We start from the raw sequence: 23,487 nt of genomic DNA on the forward strand, positions 1-23,487 counted from the left end.
ACCAGCTCTTCAGACAGCAGGCGAAACTGAGAGTGCTTTGCTATTTTGGTAACTAAGCAGCCAGTCACTCATTACCTCTTCTCTCTTCAACAGGCACCAGCAGGAAGAGCAAGAGGCCCACTAACAGCCAGCCCATCAGCACCTCAGATGAGGATCCTCAGCCACGCTGCATGAAGACCTGTCACAGTGTTCACCTGCACCCTCCACCAGCACAGAGACACTCACCTCAGTGGCACATAGTTCAAGAGCAGGGTCAACTCCTCCCAGTGAATGTAGCAGATGTGAGCCACCACATCCCTCGACATGTGAAGGCATCTACGCTACTCTCTCTCGCTCATCTGAAGGAATAATAGGCATCTTCTGTACACCCTTGGTCTTGCCAGATGCCTCCGCTCAATGGCTCTGTCAGCCTCAGCTTCTGGGTTTTGAGGGGGCCCCGCTGGCCCTTGTTCCTCGGGGTGAGGCTCTTCCCTTTGCCCAGCCTGATGGCGATGGGCCCTCCTCCTTCTTAGCTGCCTGATTGGCAAGATGAACGCAACGTTGTCTGCTTCACCCGTGGGGCACTCGTGCTCATGTCTGTGGAAACATTGAACAGAAGCATGAATGAACATAAACCTGCAATGGTCACCTCACAGCCACTAACTACAGAGTCTTTGTGGTGCTCATGGGTCACTTTCATCCCAGCCATTACATCCCCGCAGGGATCTACAGGCTGCCAATGCCTCCCCTGACTGTGACTGACTGCTCTGCGGCCCAGTATCAAGCCACCAACCCCCAGGACCGGTGTGTGAGGGACTGCCCACGCTCTGCGCACCATGCTGGACATGACTGACACAGGACGGGCAGACCCTCCCCCTCCCTGGACTGGGATCAGGACAAGCATGCCAAGCACATCCCTCTAAATTTTGGGACAGAGCCACAGGACTGTATCTGCTTTGTGACCCTGATTTAATTTAATCATGCCGACAGACACCGCATGCACCTTCTCCAGAGACACCGAGCCGCGAACATAGCCAGGGAACAGGGGCAGACAGTCGGTCTAGAAAACCCCATTGACAGCCCACTGCCGGGATCTGTTAATGGCCAACTTGGCCAGGCCCAGAATCAGGCTTTCAAGCAGATCCTCATCCTTGCCCGATCCCTCCACATTGAGCGGCCAAAGATCGGGGGCTTGGGGCTGAAGTGGAACCAAAACTCAAGGAGTAAATCAAACATATGAATTAGGAGCAGGAGGAGACCACTCGGCCCCTCGAGCCTGCTCCACCATTCAACAAGATCACAGCTGATCTGATTGTAACCTCAACCCCACATTCCTGCCTGTCCCCAATAATCTTTCACCCCCTTGTTAATCAGGAATCTATCTACCTCTGCCTTAAAAATATTCAAAGACTCTGCTCCCACGACATTTTGAGGAAGAGAGTTCTAAAGACTCTCAACCCTCTGAGAGAAAAAAATTCTCCTCATCTCTGTCTTAAAATGAGTGACCCCTTATTATTAAACAGTGACCCCTAGTTCTAGATTCTCCCACAAGAGGAAACATCCTCTCCACATCCACCCTGTCAAGACCCCTCAGGATCTTAAAGGTTTCAATTAAGTCGCCTCTTACTCTACTAAACTCCAGTGGATACAAGTCTAACCTATCCAGCTTTTCCTCATAAGACAACCCATCCATTCCAGGTACTAGTCTAGTAAACCTTCCCTGAACTGCTTCCAACATATTTACATCTTTCTTTAAATAAGGAGACCAATAATGTACACAGTACTCCAGATGTGGTCTCACCAGTACAACTGAAGCATAAACTCCCTACTTGTGTAATCAATTCCCCTCGTAATAAGCAATAACATTCTATTAGCTTTCCTCATTACCTGCTGTACCTGTAGACTTACCTTTTGTGAGGCTGCAGGCGGCCTGGGAGTCTGTGAACCATTGGAGCCTACAGTTGTACAGGACTGCTGCATGCAGCAACCTCTGTGCCAGATCCATGATGGAAAGTGGAAGGACTCCCACATAGAAAGCGCTCCACTGGGAACCCCGCCACCATCAAACAGCTGGACGGAGCGCTAGGCGCTGGCCAGACAGTTGGCGAGGGTGAGGATGTGAAGGGTGTGCAGCAGCAGTCCATACAGGAAACCCCTCCACACCGAATGAAAGGGCATGGAGGGAATCTCCATGAGACGGCTCAAGTTGTGGGGCCTCGGCTCCCAAGGGAGGTTTTGAGGTTTGGGGCCAATGTGAAACTCCATCCGAGCAGGGTTACGCTCAGACAGGAGTCCACCGCACCCCTTGAGCCGCCTTGAGACCACATGTGCGGTCGGGACCAAGCACTACATTCTTGAGGTTTTGAATGACATCAGCTGTGAACTGGACACCCACCAGCACACAACACACCAAGTCAAATGGTGATATCCAGCCAAGGAAAATTGCGACCTATTTTTATGCCGGCAGGTACCTGGCTTTTGGGCACTCTCCACACTTCCTCGTCCTGCCCGCCATCATGCCTGCTGCTGACAGGACTGGAAAATCGCACCCTAAGGGTGGGAGAGTGACCGTATAGAGGCAGACACAAGGGTGCGGTAGACAGTTCTATAACATATTGTCACTACAGGGGGCAGCAGATTGCTTCAACAGCAACTGTAGATTGTTATTGTCCCCTGTGCTCTGCGCAAAGGCAACTCCTTGGCTCATTATCTGCTGAAACCTCATCCTGAGCCATTTTCTCGGCAGCTTTTTGTCATTGGTAGTTTGCCATTGCTTTCCACGCTCAGGGGCAGGGCAAGGAGGCAAGACCTAAGTCTATCGCAGCCAGAACAGGAATTGAACCCATGCTGTTGGCATTATTCTGAATCACATGGTAGCTATCTAGCCAACAGAGCTAATGAGCCCCATTCTTGTATCTATGGTGCCTTTAACATGAGACAACCCCCCATGTGGCAGGGGCAGAGTTGGGCTGTGATGGAAAGTGGGAAGGTGCTGCTGGTGATGACACGAATGTGTGGCCTGAAACTCATCTTGGGTCAAATATGATATCAATGTTTCGGTGGGGACCGGATCCTTCTCAATGTTTAGTTGGCGGGAAGGATGTAAATAATCTGGTTTAAGGTTAGATACTTATCAGGAAGAGGAACAGAATTTGTAGTGGGGACCAATGACAATGGCTTTAATCTTCCCTACATTAAATTGAATGACATTTTTGTTCATCCAGTACTGGATATCAGATAAGAGCTTTGATAATTTAGTGACTGGGAGCATTACACAGCGAGAGACTAGGGGGCAGGAGTGAGCTCCTACACCTGGGTCACCCGCTGGTAGGAAAACAGGTGGGCGGACCTGTAAATTAGAGGTTGTGCCATTGGCAGCATGCCCACCACCTGCCCACCCACCCCACCACAATTTTACAGGTGGTGGGGGAGGCATCGGTTGGCCCACCCCACCAATTGAGGCCTTTAGATGGGTTATTATTGCCCAGTCAGGGGCTTTGTTCCATCGCCATTCAGATTTCATGAGCAGTAAGAGAGGCCTGCACCCCAATGTGTAGCCCGGCAAGTTTAACCCTGCGGGCAGCTGGCCAGTGAAGGGGTGGGGGATATCTCCGGGCCCCTTATCCAAATTGGAGGCTTGCGTCCACGGTTTTGCCTCCCTGGGACCACCCTATCCCCCTGCTCTGTCCAACATGCCACCCTACCCAATCACTGGGACCTGCCAACCTGACCCCGGTGAAACCCTGGACTGATCTGGGTTTCAGGCCATCCTGGTTCCTCTCCCACCCAGGCCTCCTGCAGTATCAGCAGCAGCCACCAATCCTGGTGAGGCACTGTGCTGCTGGCCTCTGATTGGCCACCAGCTCTAAGAGGCAGGACTTCCTCCTGGAGATGGATGGAAATCCCTCCTCATAACAAATTAAAGGGCTGTCGCCCCCAAGTAGAGGTGTGCTGACCCCCGAAATTTACACTGTGGTACGGAGAGCCTGCTCTCAGCATACCGTCCATCCCATGGTGAGTGACAGCAGGACAGGACCAGAACAACATCTGGACTCCAAGGGCTAAATTATGGGGACAAAGTACACAAACTTGGTTTATATTCACTAGGATTGAAAAGGTGCAGGGGTGATTTAATCAAAGTTTTCAATATATCGATAGGGATAGATAGAGAGAAATTATTTCTGCTGGTTGGGGAACCTAGGCTAGGGGGCATTCTGCAAAAAATAGCACCAGATCTTTCAGCAGTGAAATATTAGTTATCTTTTAGATACACACAGAGGCCAGCAGGGGCTGGTGGGCCGAATGGATCTGCTGTTCCATTATGATTTCATGATTCTAATATTTGGGATTTTATATAAGAGCAGCTTGTGCACAGCTGTATGAACTGTAATCATCGCCTCTTTTATTAAACAGCCTGAGGCCACGAGCTTCTTCAGCATGCTCCCACTTTGACAGAGGGGCCAGTCCCACCTCCTACAATCCCAGCTCAGAAACAGTGCCATGGTTTGCATTCTCCACAGAGGACGAGAGTGAGATCTGCACACTGACACAACAAGCACTGCGGCCAGAGAGGCAAGAATTGATGGATCCACAATTGCAAAATGAGGCAAACAGACCAAGAGCCCGAACATTCTCAGGTGAGAATCTCTTGCAGTTTACAGTACGAGGTGGTAGTGAAGGGAAGCATATCTGGTTAGGAGAGGGGCTGCACAGTGCGGAGGTTAGGGGTCTGGACTCTGCAGAGGGAGGGGCTGCACAGTGCGGAGGTTAAGGGTCTGGACTCTGCAGAGGGAGGGGCTGCACAGTGCGGAGGTTAGGGGTCTGGACTCTGCAGAGGGAGGGGCTGCACAGTGCGGAGGTTAGGGGTCTGGACTCTGCAGAGGGAGGGGCTGCACTACTGTGTACAGGAGAAAGGATGACTTGCATTTGTATAGCACCTTTCGCATCCTCAAGACATCCCAAAGTGATTTTATAATGTAGTCAATTTGCACACAACAAGCACCCAAAAATAACAATAAATGATAATCAATGTGATAAATAACCAGAATATCTAATTTAATGCCGTTGCTTGGGGAATAAATATTGACTGAAGAGACAAGAGAGAGCTCTCTGCTGATCTTTGATTGTGGGATCTCTACAGCCACCTGAGAGTTCATGACTCTCTGAACAACCATGTCTCCAACAGTGAAACACTCCTTTAAATGGCAGCCTATTGTCCTCAAATGGGAATTGAACCTATTCTCTTCTGACTCAAAGGTGAAAGTACTACTCAGTGAGCCACGGAAGATTTGAGTTTGACACCCCTGAGCTAATGAAGAACTGTGGATTATTTTCATACCCATAATCACCTGAGTGACTGAAGTCTTATTACAACACGGCCAACATAAAGTGCATGTTGTTCTCAGTGAACCTGAAACAAAATGAATTGAACAGTTATTTATCTTAACTGTATTTAGATAGTCAAGATTTCAGAGCATTCAAAGTGCTTTTCCCCATCAAACAGCCCCCAGAATAATTATCATTCAACGGAATCCTTTCTGGCAACCACAAACATGCACACCGTATACTGTATACCAGTATACAGCTGGAACTCTCTGCCTGAAAGGGTGGTTGAGTCAGAAGTTCTCGTAACATTTAAGAAGTATTTAGATATTCACTTGTGTTGCCATAGCCTCCAGGGCGATGGGCCAAGCGCTGGAAAATGGGATTAGTGTAGTCAGATCTTTGTTGACTGGCACGGACACGATGGGCCAAATGGCCTCCTGTGCTGTAAACATCTATGAGTCAAACCCTAACTACACACAAACCCCAATTACACATAAATCCTAACTACATGCAAACTGTAACTGCAAACCATAGCCTCAAACTGTAAGCACATTAAATGGTAACCGCATGTAAACCATAACCACAAACTGGCATCACATGCAACCATACAGAATATAAAGTGACACAAGAGCAGAGACCTATCCCCATATAAAGCAACCTGAAGATTTCTTTGAATTAACAGATGGAATCGATGTCGGTAGTGTAGTAAATGTGTATGTTGACATTCAACAGGCATTTAATAAAATGCCTTATAAAAGACTTACTTGCAAAATAGGACTAAAGGGGCAGTGGTAAATTTGGTACATAACTGGCTATGGGACAGGAGGCAGTGAGTAGTGGCAAATGGCTGCTTTTTGGATAAGGAAGAAGACTAAAGGAGATGGTGGTGTAATGATAACGTCACTAGACCAGTATTTCAGTCAGCCCAGGCAGATAGCCTGGAAACACGGGATCAAATCCCACTACAGCAGTTTGCAGAATTTCAATTTAATTAATAAATTCAATTGATTAATAAAAAAATCTGGGATAAAAAACTAGTCACAGTAATGGTGACCATGAAATTATCATTGATTGTTTTAGAAACGCATCTGGATCACTAATGTTCTTCGTGGAAGGAAATCTGCCATCTTTACCTGGTCTGGCCTACACATGACTCCAGACCCACAGCAATGTGGTTGATTCTTAACTGCCCTCTAAAATGGCCTAGCAAGCCACTCAGTTCCAGGGCAATTAGAGATGGGCAACAAATGCTGGCCTTGCCAGTGACACCCACATCCCATGAAAGAATAAAAAAAGTGATAGTACCAAGGGCTCAATATTAGGAGCATTTGGTGGTACAGAACTTGCGTATTGCTGAAAAAAATGTTTTGTTGAGGCTTTTTGTCTTGCACTCATCAGGACAATTGTAAGAATATCAATGTCTGGGGAAGCAACAACTTTATACTGTATGAGTGGACTCTGATTGGTAGAGGTGTTGCCATAGAGAATGCACCAGTTGATGGTGACTGACAGTTTACTGCCAAACATTGTTTGAAATTTAAACCAGACAGCTTGACTCTGGTCAAGGCATTGCCTTGAGGAATGAACCAGTGAATGGCTATGATTTTGTTTAGCTGAAACAAGTGCAATGTGTCTACATGTTCTTTCTGTGTGCAAAGAACAGGGCCCTGTGTATTAATAAATGTAGCTTCCAGTACACACACATGCTCCACACTGCGAGCCCAACTGACAATCTGAAATTGGTTGTCAGTGTAATTCTTAGCACGTTGAGGATTATTTAGCAAATGTTGTCCAATCGTGGAATCACATCTAATGTTGGACGCTGTTTTGCAAGCACGGGCTGGTTGGGTCCGGCCTGTACCTTGCACATTGCGAACAGCAGAAGGGACATGATGTTTGATACGACCCGTCAGCCTTTTGGATGTACGGTCCACATTCCTAGCATCGCACTAGCTTCTTTAAGTGAAACATTGGTGAATAGGCTAGCGATGTCAAACAAGCACATGGACACAGCATTGCTATCAATATGCAAGTCCTGTATGGCCTTCACAAATGTGAACGAATCCTTCACCGTGTGTCTGGACATCCTGCGGGATAATGGCTACCCTGATCAGATGAGTGGTATTCGCCACTTGGAGGATGCTGCCTTCAAGCCTACCACACAAATGAGTAATGTGGTGTATGAGTTTTGGTGCTCATGTGATGCTAGGTATGTAGACTGTACGTCCCAAAGACTGGCGGATAGTATCAGACAGCATGTCCCTTCCGCTGGTCGCAATAGGTAGGGTACAGACCGGACCCAACCAGCTTGTGCTTACAAAATTCAAACATTAGATGTGATTCTGCGATTGGACAACATTTGCTAAATAATCCTCAATGTGATAAGAATTACGCTGACAACCAATTTAAGATTGTCAGTTGGGCTCGCAGTGTGGTGCATTTACATGTATTGGAAGCTACATATATGAATACACAGGGCCCTGTTCTTTGCAGACAGAAAGAACGTGTACACACATTGCATCTGTTTCTGCTAAACAAACTAAGTGATAGCCATTTGCTGGTTCATTCCTCAGGGCAATACCTTGACCAATCAAAGTCAAGCTGCCTGGTTTAAATTTCAAACAATGCTTGTCAGTTAACTGTCATCAGTCAACGTTAACTGGTGCATTTTCCATGGCAATGCCTCTACCAATCAAGTCCACTTGCCAAACAATCAGCACTCTCTTCTCATACAGTACAAAGTTATTGCTTCCCCTGACATTGGTATTCTTGCGATTGTCCTGATGAGTGCAAGACAAAAAGCTTCAACAAAATGTCTTTTTTCAGCACTACTCAAATTAGGAGCATTGGTTTTCTTGTTTTATATAAATGATCTAGACAATATAGGGAGTATAATTATAACCGTAGTACCAAAGTAACAGACTTTAGGAAGACATTGACAGACCAGTGAAATGGGCAGACACATGGTAGATGCAGTTTGATGTGGATAAGTGTGAAATTATGCACTTTGAGAGAAAAAACATGGGGAGCAGCATAATCTAAATTGTACTATGTTGAGGGTGGTGCAAGAGCAGAGTGACCTGGAGGTAGGAACATCAGAACATAGGAGCAGGAGTAAGCCATTCGGGCCATTGAGCCTGTTCCTCCATTCAATTGAATCATGGCTGATCATCTGACTCAATACCACTTTCCCGCATTAGCCTGATATCCCTTGATGTCATCAGCGTCCACAAATCTATTGATTTCTGTTTAGAACATACTGAATGATTGAGCTTCCACAGCCCTCTGGGGTAGAGAACTCCAAAGATTCACCACCCTCTGAGTGAAGAAATCCCTCCTCATTTCAGTCTTAAATGGCCGGCCCCTTATTCTCAGACTGTGTCCCCTGGTTCTAAACTCACCGGCCAGGGGAAAACATCCTATTCACATCCAGCCTGTCACGTCCTGTAAGAATTTTGTAAGTATCAATGAGATCATATGAACAAGGAGCAGGAGTAGGCTATTCGGCCCCTCGAACCTGCTCCACCATTTAATAAGGCCATGGCTTATCTGATAATAACCTCAAATCTGCATCCCACCTACCCCTGATAACCTATCACCCCCTTGCTTACCAAGAATTTATCCACTTCTAGCTTAAAAATATTCAAAGACTCTGCTTCCACTGCCTTTTCAAGAAGAGAGTTCCAAAAACTTATGACCTTTAGAGAGAAAAAATTTCGCCTCATCTCTGTTTTACATGGGTGACCTCTTATTTTTATACAGTAACCTCTCATTCTTTGAAACTCGAGAATACAGACCCAGTCTCCCCTCATAAGACAATCCCGCCATCCCAGGGATTAGTCTTGTGAATTCCCATTGCACTCCGTGTGGCAAGCATATCCTTCCTTAGATAAAGGGACCAAAAGTGTACACAATACTGCAGGTGCAGTCTCACTGAGGCTCTATAAAATTGCAACAAGACATCTTTACTCCTATACTCAAATTCCCTTGAGATGAAGGCCAACATATCATTTGACTTCCTAAATTGTTTGCTGCACCCAAATACTACTGTTTCCTGATTCATGAACAAGGACACCCAGATCCCTTTGAATGCCCGCACTTCCCAATCTCTCACCATTTAAGAAATATTCTGCCATTCTATTTTTTCTATCAAAATGGATAATTTCACACTTATTCACATGATATTCCATCTTCCATATTCTTGCTTATTCACTTAGCCTGTCTAAATCCCCTTGAAGCCTCCTTACATCCTCCTCACAACTTAGATTCCCACCTAGTTTTGTGTCATCAGCAAATTTGGAAACATTACATTTGGTCCCCACATCCAAATCATTGATATAGATTGTGAACAGCTATGGCCCCAGCACTGATCCTTGCGGTAACTGACTAATAACAGCCTGCCATCCTGAGAATGACCCATTTATTCCTACTCTCTGTTTTCTTTCTGTTAACCAATTCTCGATCCATAACAGTTTATGACCTGAACCCAGGTAGTCCAATTTTGTTTACTAACTTCCTGTGTGGGACCTTATCAAAATCCTTCTGAAAACCCAAATGCACAACATCCACTGGTTCCCCTTTATTTAAGCTATAAGTAACTTCCTCAGAAAAACTCCAACAGGTTTGACAAACATGATTTCCCTTTCATAAATCCATGTTGACTCTACCCAATCATATCATTACTTTCCAAATGGCTAGGAGGTGCAAATTCATAAATCTTGGAGAGGGTACAGAGGAGGTTTACTGGGATGGGGCCAGGAATGTTGACTAACTCCCAAGCCTGGATTTGAAGGATACACAGAGACTAGGATGCTTAAGTAGAGAGTTTTCTTGCTCACTACAGAGCTGACTTCTCCCCTCTCACACACCCCTTGAATACAATTGAATATCATTAACAAATCAACACCCAGCACCTGTTCACCTTATTACCAATACGTACTGAGTATTTAACATTCACTAAACAGAACCTATTAGATGCTAACAAGGAACTTCAGTTCTGTGGAGAGATTGAAGAAGCTGGGGTTGTTCTCCATAGACCAGAGTAAGGGGAAACCTGATAAATGTATTCAAAATTATGAGGCACTTTGATAGAGCAAGTTGGGACAAACTGTTTCCTCAGCATGTGTCATAACCAGAGGACTTGGATTTAAAATAATTGGCAGTAGAACTTGAGGGGAAATGAGGAGAGTTCTTTTTTTCTCACACAGAGGGTCGTTAAGATCTGAAATGCAGTGAAATCAGATTCCATAGGAACTTTCGAAAAGCAATCGGACATGAAAAGGATTAATTTGCAGGGTTATGGGGAAAAAGCAGGGGTCCGAGACTAAATTGGACAGCTCTTTCAAAGAGTTGGCACAGGAATGATGGGTTAAATGGCCTCCCACACTGTAAGGTTTGATAATTCTATAACCATACACAAACCACAATCATATGCAAATTATTATCATACACAAACTGTTCCCACATATAAACAATTATGAAACAGCAACTGTAACCATTGTCATGATCCCCATAGAGACTGATAACTTTTAAAAGGTGAGAGAATTTCCCAGGGACCAACGAAGAAAATCACATGACAAGATTTCATGTTTTAACACTTTTCCTGTAACAAACCAACTAAAATCAACAGAGGCTAAACATTACTTAAAGGCAATTAATATGCCAAGTGACAGAAAAGTTACTTCCCCTAACCAATTAACAAAACCATGTTACAATCTCCGTAGAGACCAGTAACTTTTAAAGAGAAATTCAAACTTACAGTTAACAGCTGAAAGAATGAAATGTAAAGATTTCACATTTTAAACCTTTTACTGTAAAAACACTTTTCTTTTTATAGGCAATTTATTATACTTTAAACTACGGAAAAGAGATTCTCCATTTTAGTTTTAGAATGACCAAAAACCTCCTGCTATGGTTATACAGTACTCTCTCCTTTAATTGGCTTGCTTTGTTGGCTTGCTTCCTTTTCACTTTTCCAGCCAGGTAACCTCTAATTCCAGAACTGGCCTTCACTCTGAGGATTACACTAGAGATTCATTCCCTCTAGCTCAAGCCAGGTGAATCTTCCAGCCTCCTTTAAATCCTAACAAACTCGGTCTCTTCAATCTGAGTGGAAGCTCCCATCCATGTTCTGGATGGTGAACAATAGAGTCAGCATTTTTCCTGCTCCAAGCGCAGGTCTGGCTGCCTCTGTCTCCTGCTCTCTGTCCTTCAGATGGCTGCAGATCACCCCAAACAAACTTCTGTCTGCCTGTGATATACATGGGCCTGAACTTTTTGGTTGTCGGGCGCGTGTGATTGGCAGGCCTGGGAGCGGCTGGGAAACGGACCCTGACTGCGATTGGCCCCGAACCGCAATTTCATGGTGGCAGGCCAATTAACAGCCAGCCAGTGTGAAACGCACGCTGAAAAGCTCAGCGCTGCTGGGGTGAGGGCGAGAAGAGGGTGTACGACCACGGGCACGGGTGAGGGCTGCGAGACAGCTCCCTGAAGGCAGACAGCTGCCTCAGGGAGCTGCAGACCTGCAAATAATGTAATAAAGCTCTAAACAGCTGCAAAAAATTGTCCATGCATCACAATCAAGCAACTGAAGGCATACCTCATAAAAATACTGTCCCCAGGTATTTCTTTTTATTTTATTTCCTAATGGAGATTTCAACCCGCCTTTGGATAAGCTTTGATGAAAAATGTAAAGGCCACCTGGCCAATTGGCCTGTCCGCCAACTGTAAGAATCGCAGACAATTGAGCCATTAATGGGCTTCATTACCTGCTTAATTGTTGGTGGGCTTGCTTCTGACTTTTGCGCGCGCCTGCCGAGCAAAATATCGTGCGATGACATCGGGACGCTCGCCCGAAGACATTTTACCTGATTTCATGCCTGATCGGGTCGGGTGCGCGCCCGACCATGGGACATAAAATTCTGCCCCATGGATTTGTCGGGAAGCCTGTAACCTGATTTCAAAAATGGCATCCTCTGCCCTCTTCCACATGGCAATGTCAAACGCAATAACCTTGTATTTAGGTCAAAATGATAATCAACTATCTTTAATCCCAACTCCCTTTCGTCTTAGAAGCAAATGTACAGTTTACTACACAACTGTATATAACCTGATAACTATAACACCTTTCTGGGACTTAGGGAGACTCAGAGCCTACTCATGGTGTATTCAGAGACTACTGCCATTGTCTTTAAGCATAAATATCTTTCACCTTCTTCTTAGTGAAACAATTCAGGCCCCTCTTTGATTCTTAATATTCAAACCACCCAAGGTTACTGTCAGGCAGGTTGCAGAATAGGTCACATGACCTCTTTCATTTACCCTAAATTTAAAGATACAGTGCAAAAAAATAATAGTCTAATGATCTTCATAATTGTATCAACCAAAGTACCTTACAACTTGTTTGAACATTATGCCCTGCTCTCAGCAAATATGTCGCTTTGTAGATTCAAGTCCAAACCTCTGAGTTTTTCAGCAGGTTCTATTCCTGCCACATCAGGGTGAGTCTTCCAGTGAACTTTGAAAATAGCTTCACTCAGTCTTCTAAGTATTCTTGGGCATACATCCAGCAGCAAGGCACCCTCTGGTGACTCCTTTGTCCTTAAACCTCCACGAGTCCTGGCTCTTCAAACAGAGAACCATTTTCCGCCAACATTTTGCTTGGTGGCTTACACAACAACTGTCTTTCCCTCTGCTTCTCAGGGCAGCAGTTATTTGCTATCTTCCTTCCTGAGGGTATATGAGACTGGGAGTCTATGTCCAGAAACACCAGCTGCCCCTCTTTTCTGTCAAGGTATGAATCCTGTCATTTGATTTTCAATAGTTTTCAGCCAGGGCCTCTTTCACCATAGCAGCCAAATCACACGGCCTTCACTCTGAGCAGAATTATTATGATCGCACCATCCCCCATTCAGAATGTCCTGTTTTATCTTAAGTTAAAAGAGATATTTTAAAACTTAACCGTCTTATAAGTTCTCACATTCATTACGCCATACACAACTGCATAGTCACACGTTGCTGAGCTGGGTCATTATTTTTCAAACAATGATGTGATTTTATTTAAATGGTTTGACCATTTTAGCTGTTCAAAGTCTATTGGAACTCAGTTTATTGGGAGCCTGTGGGCTGCAGTTTGACTTGTTGGATGGGTTTTTTTTTTCCAGATGTTCTCACCAACAGTATTAATCTCATGCGTCTACGCAGCAACAGTGTGGGGCAGAGAAGCTCAACCCCGAAAGGACTGCCCACCACAACTACTGTCAAAATCGAGGGTCATCTTGAAATCACAGAGAAGAAGCGGTTAGCCACTGGAAACACTGTCCCCAAATCTGCATCGATTAGCGCCCTCTCACTGCTTATCGCATCAGGTAAGCAGGAAATTGATTGGATCTGGGATGGAAGTCCGAGTTCCTCCAAGTAACTGAGAAAAGGTGTGGGAGCAAATCCCAAGCTGCAGCTCCTTGGTAGTTTAGGGGAGTGAATGGCTCAGAGGGATCATTGGAAGCAGAGACTCAGGGAGAGGGTGTTTGGAACTCCAAGTTCTGTCACCTCTTGTTGGCTCCCATTAGCCAATGCCTTAAGTTTACAATGTTTATTATTTTTAACTTTACCTTGACCTTTATCCAAGCTCTCATCCAAACTGAGACAAAAGCAAAATATTTCAGATGCTGGAAGCCTGAAATAAAAACAGAAAATGCTGGAAAACTCAGCGGATCTGGCAGAGACAGAGAGTTACCGTTTCGAGTTCGTATGACTCTTCTTCATAGGAAATGTGGTGGATTTTATTCTGTTTAAGAAGGGGTGGAGCAGAATAGAAGGTCAGGGATAAGTGGGAGCTCAGGAAAGATTGACAAAGGTGTCATGGACGAAGGACAAAGGAAGTGTTAATGGTGGTGTTAAAGGGTAAAGGAGGTGCTGATAGGGGCATAAAGGTATGATAGCAGAACAAGGGTCAGCACTCTGTGAAAGAACAACATAGAAACAAGTGACAGGTAACCCTGTTGGTGGGAGGTGGGGGTGGGGAGGATAAAAAAAAAAATTTAGAAGAAACATGAACGAAAATAAATAAAATAAATAAATAAATTTAAAAATGGATTTAAAAAGGGGTAAAGACTGAGGAGAAAGTTCATGGTCTAAAGTTGTTGAACTCAATGTTAAGCCCAGAAGGCTGTAAAATGCCTAATCGGAAGATGAGGTGCTGTTTCTCCAGTTTGTGTTGAGTTTCACTGGAACAATGCAGCAGGCCAAGGACGGACATGTAGGCATGAGAGCAGGGTGGAGTGTTGAAATGGCAAGCGACAGGGAGGCCTGGGTCATGCTGGGACTGAGTGAAGGTGTTCCGCAAAGCGGACACCCAGCCTGCGTTTGGTCTCTCCAATGTAGAGGAGGCCGCATTGAGAGCAGCAGATACAGTATATCAAATTGAAGGAGGTGAAAGTGAAGCACTGCTTCACCTGAAAGGAGTGTTTGGGGCCTTGGACGGTGAGGAGGGAGGAGGTAAAGGGGCAGGTGTTGCACCTTTTGAAATTGCATGGGAAGGTGCCATGGGAAGGGGATGAGGAGCTGGGGGTAATGGAGGAGTGGACTGGGGTGTCACGGAGGGAACGATCTCTATGGAATGCTGACGGGGGGGCGAGGGGAAGAATTTTTTGGTGGTGGCATCATGCTGGAGTTGGTGGAAATGGCAGACGATGATCCTTTGTATGCGGAGGCTGGTGAGGAGAAAAGTGAGGACAAGGGGGAACCCTATCATGGTTCTGGGAGGGAGGGGAACACCTTTGCTTAGCCCGCAAGCTTGACCCAGACCTTCCTGTCGCTTGCCATTTCAACACTCCACCCTGCTCATGCCCACATATCCGTCCTTGGCCTGCTGCAATGTTCCAGTGAAGCTCAACGCAAACTGGAGGAACAGCACCTCATCTTCCGACTAGGCACTTTACAGCCTTCCGGACTGAACACTGACTCATAGACATCCATAGCTCAGAAGGAGGCCATTCGGCCCATCATGTCAGCTCTGGTCAACAAAGATTTGACTACACTAATCTGATTTTCCAGCGCTTGGCCCATAGCCCTGGAGGCTATGGCAACGCAACTGGATATCTAAATACTTCTTAAATGTTATGAGAGTTTCTGACTCAACCAACCTTTCAGGCAGTGAGTTTCAGACTCCCATCACCATCTGGGTGAAAATATTTCTCCTCAACTCCCCTCTTAGCCTTCTACCTCTTACCTTAAATCTATGCCCTCTGGTTATTGACCCCTCTACTAATGGAAAAAGTGCCTTCCTATCCACCTTATCTATGCCCCTCATAACCTTCTACACCTCTATCAGATCCCCTCTCAACCTTCGTTGCTCCAAGGAAAACAACCCCAGCCTATCCAATCTTTCCTTATAGCTCAGACCCTCCAGCCCAGGCAGCATCCTGGTAAATCTGCTCTGCACCCTCTCCAGTGCAATCACATCCATCCTATAATGTGGTGACCAGAATTGCGCGCAGTACTCCAGTTGTTGCCTAACCAGCGTTTTATACAGTTCCAGCATAACCTCCGCAGCTCTTATATTCTATGCCTCGGCTAATAAAGGCAAGTATCCCATGTGCCTTCTTAACCACCTTATCTACCTGCCCTGCTACCCTCAGGGATCAATAGATACGCATACCAAGGTCCCTCTGATCTTCAGTACTTTCCAGGGTCCTACCATTCATAGCGTAATCCCTTGCCTTGTTAGCCCTCCCCAAGTGCATTACCTCACACTTTTCCGGGTTGAATTCCATTTGCCACTGCTCTGCCCACCTGACCAGTCCATTGATATCCTCCTGCAGTTTATGGCTATCCTCCTCACTATTTATCACCCTACCAATTTTTGTGTCATCCGCGAACTTCTTGATCATACCCCCTAATCATTAAGTCCAAATCATTTATGCACATCACAAACAGCAAGGGACCCCAGCACCAAGCCATGCGGAACACCATTGGAAACAGACTTCCAGTCACAGAAACATTCCTCTACCATCACCCTCTGCATCCTGCCTCTCAGCCAGTTTTGGATCCAATGTGCCACTTTGCCTTGGATCCCATGGGCTCTTACTTTCTTGACCAATTTGCCATGAGGGATCTTATCAAAAGCCTTGCTAAAGTTGATGTAGACCACATCAAATGCATTACCCTCATCAACCCTCATTCAAACAAATTTGCCAACATGACCTTCCCTTAACAAATCCATGCTGACTATCCCTGATTAATCCGTGTCTCTCCAAGTGCAGATATATTCTGTCCCTCAGAATTCTTTCTAGTAATTTCCCCACCACTGAGGTTAGACTGACTGGCCTGTAGTTTCAGACAACGTTAGCAGCCCTCCAATCCTCTGGCACCTCATCTGTGGCCAGAGAGGATTTGAAAATTACTGCCAGGGCCCCTGATATCTCTCCCCTTGCCTCCCTCAACAGCCTGGGATACATCTCATCTGAGGCTGCGGATTTATCCACTTTTAAGGCCACTAAACCCGCTAGTGCCTCCTCTCTCTATGTTAATTTCCTCTAATATTTCACAATCCCCCACCCTGATGTCTATACCTGCGTCGTCCTTTTCCATTGTGAAGACTGATGCAAAGTATTCATTGAGGACTGCGTCTTCTGGGTCCACACACAGATTACCTCTATGGTCCCTAATTGGCCCTACTCTTTCCCTAGTTATTCTCTTGCTCTTTATATATTTAAAAAACCCCTTTGGGTTTTCCTTTATTCTACCCACCAATGCTTTCTCATGCACTCTCTTAGCTTGCCTAATTTCCTTTTCAAGTTCCCCTCTGCATTTTTTATACTCCTCTAAGGACTCTGCCGTATTGAGCCCTTGGTATTTGTCATAAACTTCTCTTTTTTTCTTAATCCTAACTTTTATGTCCCTTGACATCCAGGGTTCTCTGGACTTGGCCCCCCCCTTTGTCTTTATGGGAACATATTTGCCCTGTACTCTCGCTATTTGCTCCTTGAATGCCTCCCACTGCTCTGACACAGTTTTATCTACAAGTAGCTGCTCCCAGTCCACTTGGGCCAAATCGCATCTCATCTTAGTAAAATTAGCCTTTTCCCAATTTAGAACTTTTACTCCTGGCCCAACCTTATCCTTTTCCATCGCTATCCCATATCTAACTAGCCACTATCTCCAAAATGCTCCCCTACTGATTCGCCTTCCACCTGCCCGGGCTCATTTCCGAATATTATGTCCAGAACTGCCCCCTATCCTGTTGGGCTTTCTACGTACTGGCTAAAAAATATCTCCTGGATGCAACTTAAGAATTTTGTTCCCTCCCTACCTTGCACACTAAAACTACCCCAGTTAATATTTGGGTAGTTAAAATCCCCGACTATTCCTGCCTTATTATTCTTACATTTCTCTGAAATTTGATTACATATTTGATCCTCTATCTCTCCCTGACTGTTTGGGGGCCTATAGTACACACCCGACAGCGTGTTTGCCCCTTTTGTGTTTTTTACTTCTACCCATATGGCTTCATTTGATGATCCTTCTAAGATATCACCCCTCCACGCTGCTATAATTGATTCCTTGATCAATATTGCAACCCCCCCCTCCTCTTCTATCCCCCTCTCTATCTCGTCTGAATACCCGATAACCAGGAATGTTGAGCTGTCAATCCTGTCCTTCTTTTAGCCAAGTCTCGGTAATAGTTATGATATCACACTCCCACATGCCTATCTGTGCCCTCAGCTCATTTGTCTTATTCCTCAGGCTCCTTGCATTAAATATATTCCATTTAGCCTTGCTAAACTCACTTCTTTCTTATCTAACCTATGTTTCCTCTGCCTTCCAGACTCACTCACTAGCGTTTTAACTTCTAATTCCATCTCAGCTTCTCTCCCCTCTGAACTACTTTTCAGGATCCCATCCCCCTGCCAATTTAGTTTAAATCCACCTCAACAGCATTGGCAAACCTCCCCACGAGGATGTTGGTCCCATTCGTGTTGAGAAGTAACCCGTCCAACTTGTACAGGTCCCACCTCCCTCAGAAACGGTCCCAATGCCCCAGGAATCTAAAGCCCTCCCTCCTGCACCATCTCTCCAGCCACGCATTCATCTGCTCTATCTTTCTGTTCCCATACTCACTGCTGCGTGCACTGGGAGTAATCTGGAGATTACTACCTTTGAAGTCCTGCTTTTCAATTTCCTACCTAACTCCCTAAAGCCTGCTTGCAGGACCTCATTTCTCTTTCTTTCTATGTCATTGGTCCCAACATGGACCATGACCTCTGGTTGTTCACCCTCCCTCTTCAGAATGTCCTGAAGCTGTTCCGTGACATCCTTGACCCTGGCACCTGCGAGGCAACATACCATCCTGGAGTCACGTCTACGGCCGCAGAAGCACCTGTCTACTCCCCTCACTAACGGATCCCCTACCACTATTGCCCTTCCACACTTCTTCCTCTCACCCCCGAGCAGTTGGACCATCCACAGTGCCAAGGCCTTGGCTGTGGTTGGCCTCCACAGAGGAACCGTCACACTCGCCGTTTTCCAAGCCCAGAAAATGGTTTGCGAGCGAGATGCACTCAGGGGATTCCCTCACTACCTGCCTGGTCCCCTTCTCCTGTCTGGTGGTCACCCATTCCCTTTCTGCTTGCACATCCTTAAGCTGCGGGGTGACCACACCCTGAAACGTGCTATCCACAAACCTATCAGCCTCTTGAATGCATCATTGTGCCCCCAGCTGCTGCTCAAGTTCCAAAACCCAGAGCTCAAGTTGCACCAGTTGGAGGCACCTCCTGCATACATGGTCCTCCAGACCACCAGGAGCGTCTAGGATTTCCCATGTAGCGCAGGATGTGCAAATCATGGGACTGAACTACCCAGACATATTTTAACTAAATAAAATATGGACCCTTGCTTTTATTTTACCCTTACTGCTACTTCATTATAGAGTAGATGCTAGATCCTCTAGATAGACTAGATCCTCTAGGTGCTGCTGACTGCCTGTCCCAGGGTCCTCCTCTCACACTCTCCTCTGAGGTCTGAGTTCGACAACTTCAGACCATGAACTCTCTCCTCCATCTTTACCACTTTTTAAATCCAATTTTTAATGTTTATTTAGTTGTATTTATTATTTTTTTATCTATATTTTTATTTATTTTTTAAAAATCCTTTCTTCATCCTTTTTCCCAACCTGCACCACCTGCACCACCCCACAGGGCCATCTATCACTTGTTTCTGTGTTGCTCTTTTATAGAGTGCTGACCCTTCTTCTGCTATTAACGCATTCTGCTATCTTACTATTAATCCACTATCAGCACTTTCTCTAGTCTTTAACACTACCATTAACACTCCCTTTGTCTTGTGTTCAAAACATCTTTGTCAATCTCTCCTGAGCTCCCACCTATCCCTGATCTACTTTGCTCCACCTGCTTCACCTCCTCTTCAACACTATAAAACCCTCACATTTCTGCTTCTTTTTGGCTCATATGGACTCAAAATGTTAACTCTGACCCTCTCTCCACGGATGCTGCCAAACCTGCCATGTTTTTCCAGAATTTTGTGTTTTTATCTTGTCCACACTGTCTGCTTAATCTCTTCCTGTCCTATATTCCCCAACAGTCCAGCCTTCTGATATGGTTCTCTGGGACAATGTGGCAGAGAGAGAAGTGGTTCATGTTAACTAAGTTAAATTAATAAATTTCTCTCAACCAATTCTTTAATCAATGGACTAATTCTGACAGATCTAAATTGTTTCCCTTTTTTCAGATGAGTTTGGCTCTGCACCACCAGTTGGTCCAGTGTCTCCAAGATCTCTTTCATCAAATGCCTCATCTAGAGACTCCTCACCAAGTCGCGACCACTCATTGAACATCACAAGTCTGCGGCCTCCAATAATTATTCACAGTTCTGGGAAGAAGTTTGGATTCACATTACGGGCAATTCGAGTCTATATGGGAGACAGCGATGTATACACTGTGCACCACATGGTTTGGGTAAGAATAGAGCTAATTAGGATCTAGGCTAGAAAGAAATATTGGCTGGAATTTTACCAGTCCTTGGTGATGGGTTGGCAAAATGGCAGGGGAATGTGTTGGGGGTGCACCAACATTTTCCATCACCATGCCATTGTAGGAAAACTGGCAGCTGTGCCACTGCTGGGAGTTGAATTGAACAACTTATACGGCAAATTAAGGCCCTCTTTCCATTTCTGTGAGCATTGTTGGGGGTGGGAGGTTGGGGAGGAGCATGGAGGTCCAGCTAGCAATTCATTCTAGCAATTCATTCTGCCACATGTCCACTGACTCCACATTCTCTGACCTTATTCATGAATCTATCATGGAACATTTTATTGAAGGCCTTTTGAAAATCTAGATAAATTACATCTACTGCATTACCACTGGACTTTGTATGTTACCTCTTCAGAATATTCAACAAAGTTGGCCAAGTAAGATTTTCCATTTTGAAATCCATGCTGATGATTCATTATTATTTCTCATTTTTAGATGTTCTTCTATCCTCTCCTTTTGTAAGAATTCCATTATTTTTCCTACCACTGAAGTTAAACTGACTGGTCTATAATTCCCTGGACATGTTCTTTTCCTCTTATTAAAAATAAGAATTACATTAGCTTTCTGTAAGTCTTCAGGCTTCTCACTTTTCCAACAACTTATTAAGTATCAGCAGTAATGACTCTGCTATCTCTTCCCGAGATTCTTTTAAAACATGTGGATGCAACAGCACTGCCTGACCTCAGCACTACCTCAGACCCCACTTACAACTCCACAAGGGCGAATGGTCTTCGATGTGCTTTAATCTGCAGCTGCAGCCTCAGAACTGGCTACCGCCAACAGTGGCACTGCTGAGCTACTGATTCTTTGATTGGACCACTAGCTCTTGGGGATCCACCACTGTTCTTAATAGGGATGGCATCCCTAGCAGAGGCCACTTAATTGGCCGCCACCAGGAATGTGCCCATGTCCTCTCGCTTGCTGAAACTGAATTGCCTCCTTCCTCCAACCTTGGTAGCAGAACATTAACTGCATCCCATAGGGCCTGAGTTGATTGAGGAATACCCTCCTCCAGGCACTCGTCTGGTTCCATTTTTATATACTTTTTATATTCGTTCATGTGGTGTGGTCGTCGCTGGCTAGGCCAGCATTTATTGCCCATCCCTAATTGTCCTTGTTCAGAGGGCATTTAAGAGTCAACCACATTGCTGAGAGTCTGGAGTCACATGTAGGCCAGACCAGGTAAGGACAGCAGATTTCCTTCCCTAATGGACATTAGTGAACCAGATGGGTTTTTACAACAATCAACAACTTTTAATTCATATTCCACCATCTGCCATGGTGGGATTTGAATCCGGGTCGCCAGAGCATTACCCTGGGTCTCTGGGTTACCAGTCCAGTGACAATACCACTACACCATCACCTCCCTAATTGCCCAGGAGAAGGTGGTGGTGAGCTGCCTTCTTGAACCGCTGCAGTCCATGTGGTGTAGGTACACCCACAGCACTGTTAGGGAGGGAGTTCCAGGATTTTGACCTAGGGACACTGAAGGAACAGGGATATATTTCCAAGTCAGGATGGTGATTGGCTTGAAGGGGAACTTCCAGGTGGTGGTGTTCCCATCCATCTGCTGCCCTTGTCCTTCTAGATAGTAGTACAGTGGGTGTGCAGAAAGTGTAAGCAGCTAGAAGAATTCAGGATCAGGATTATTGATCTGGAAGCTGAACTGCAGACACTACACAACAGAAGTGAGGTGGGAGGCATTTTTGTGGCCGTAGATGTGACTCCAGGATGATATGTTGCCTCCCTGGTACCAGGGTCAAGGATGTCACTGAGTGGCTGCAGGACATTCTTCTGGGGGAGGGTAATCAGCTAGAGGTCGTGGTCCACTTTGTACCAATGACTTGGGTAGGAAAGGGGGTGAGGTCCTGAAAGCAGACTTTAGGGAAATAGGAAGAAGATTTAAAAGCAGGACCTGTAAAGCAGTAATCGCAGGATTACTCCCAGTCCCACATGCAAGCGAGTATAGAAGTAGGAGAATTGAGCAATCGAACACGTGGCTAGAAAGCTGGGGTAGGAGGGAGGCATCAGATTTCTGAGGCATTGGGACCAGTTCTGGGGAAGGTGGGACCTGTACAAGCTGGATGGTCTACACCTGAACAGGAATGTGATGAATATTCTCGCAGGGAGATTTGCTAGTGCTGTTGGGGGGTTTTAAACTAGATTGGCAGGGGGATGGGAACCTGAGGGCAAATTCAGAGCAGGGAATGGGAGATGGAGCATTAGTGAGTCACTCTGAAAGACAGAAGCAGCACAGGTTAAAAAATGTACAGCACAGGAATTTGGCAGTGTTGAAAAGTTTATGTGTAAATGCAAGGAGCATAATAAATAAAGTCGATGAGCTGAGGGCACAGACACATGGCAGCATGATATCATTGCTATAATAGAAATTTGGCTTAAGGAGGGGCAAAAATGGCAACTCAACATCCCTGGATATAGGGTTTTCCAGCAGAATAAGAAGGGAGGTAAAAAAGGTGGGGGTGTAACATTATTGGTTAAAGAATTAAGTACAGCTGCGAGGAGGGATGATATACTAAATGAAGCATCAAATGAGGCCATATGGGTTGAGCTCAGAAATGAAAAAGGGGCAGCCACATTGCTAGGAGTGTATTATAGATTCCCAAATAGTGGAGGGAGTTAGAAGAACAAATACGTAGACAGATTTCTGAGTGCAAAAACAATAGGACAGTACTCGTCCGGGACTTCAAAGGCGAGATTCTATGGGCACAGTGTAGACATGTCCCCACAAAGAAAAAGGGTGGTACTGCCAAATCTAGAGCCCCCTGGTTATCCAGAAGCATACAGGCCAAGATAAAGCAGAGAAAGAAAGCTGATGACAGTCACAAAAGACTTAATGCAATAGAAAGCCTAGGGGTGTAGAGAAAGTACAGGGGCGAAGTAAAAATGGAAATTAGGAAAGCAAAGAGAGGATATAAAAAATATTGGCAGGTAAAATCAAAGAAAATCCTAAGATGTTTTACCAGTACATAAAGAGCAAGAGAATAACTAAGGAAAGGGTAGAGCCTATCAGAGATGTACATGATAACGTGTGGGTTGATGCTGAAGATGTGGGCAGGGTTCTCAATGAGTACATTGCCTTTGTCCTCACTAAGGAGAGGGATGATGCAGATGTTCT

At 45.4% G+C, this 23,487-nt stretch overlaps 1 protein-coding gene across 1 annotated transcript in view; it reads left to right on the forward strand.

Moving 5' to 3' along the window:
• LOC144689089 (microtubule-associated serine/threonine-protein kinase 3-like) overlaps nucleotides 1–23,487 on the forward strand; it is a 185,666-nt gene that overhangs the window by 134,236 nt on the left and 27,943 nt on the right. The window contains exons 20-22 of the mRNA XM_078556239.1: nucleotides 4,393–4,616; nucleotides 13,467–13,670; nucleotides 20,050–20,276. Coding sequence (XP_078412365.1) covers nucleotides 4,393–4,616; nucleotides 13,467–13,670; nucleotides 20,050–20,276 — 655 coding nt within the window. The remainder of the gene's footprint in view (nucleotides 1–4,392; nucleotides 4,617–13,466; nucleotides 13,671–20,049; nucleotides 20,277–23,487) is intronic.

Source organism: Cetorhinus maximus, chromosome 13, assembly GCF_964194155.1.
Source record: "Cetorhinus maximus chromosome 13, sCetMax3.hap1.1, whole genome shotgun sequence".
Lineage (NCBI taxonomy): Eukaryota > Metazoa > Chordata > Chondrichthyes > Lamniformes > Cetorhinidae > Cetorhinus > Cetorhinus maximus.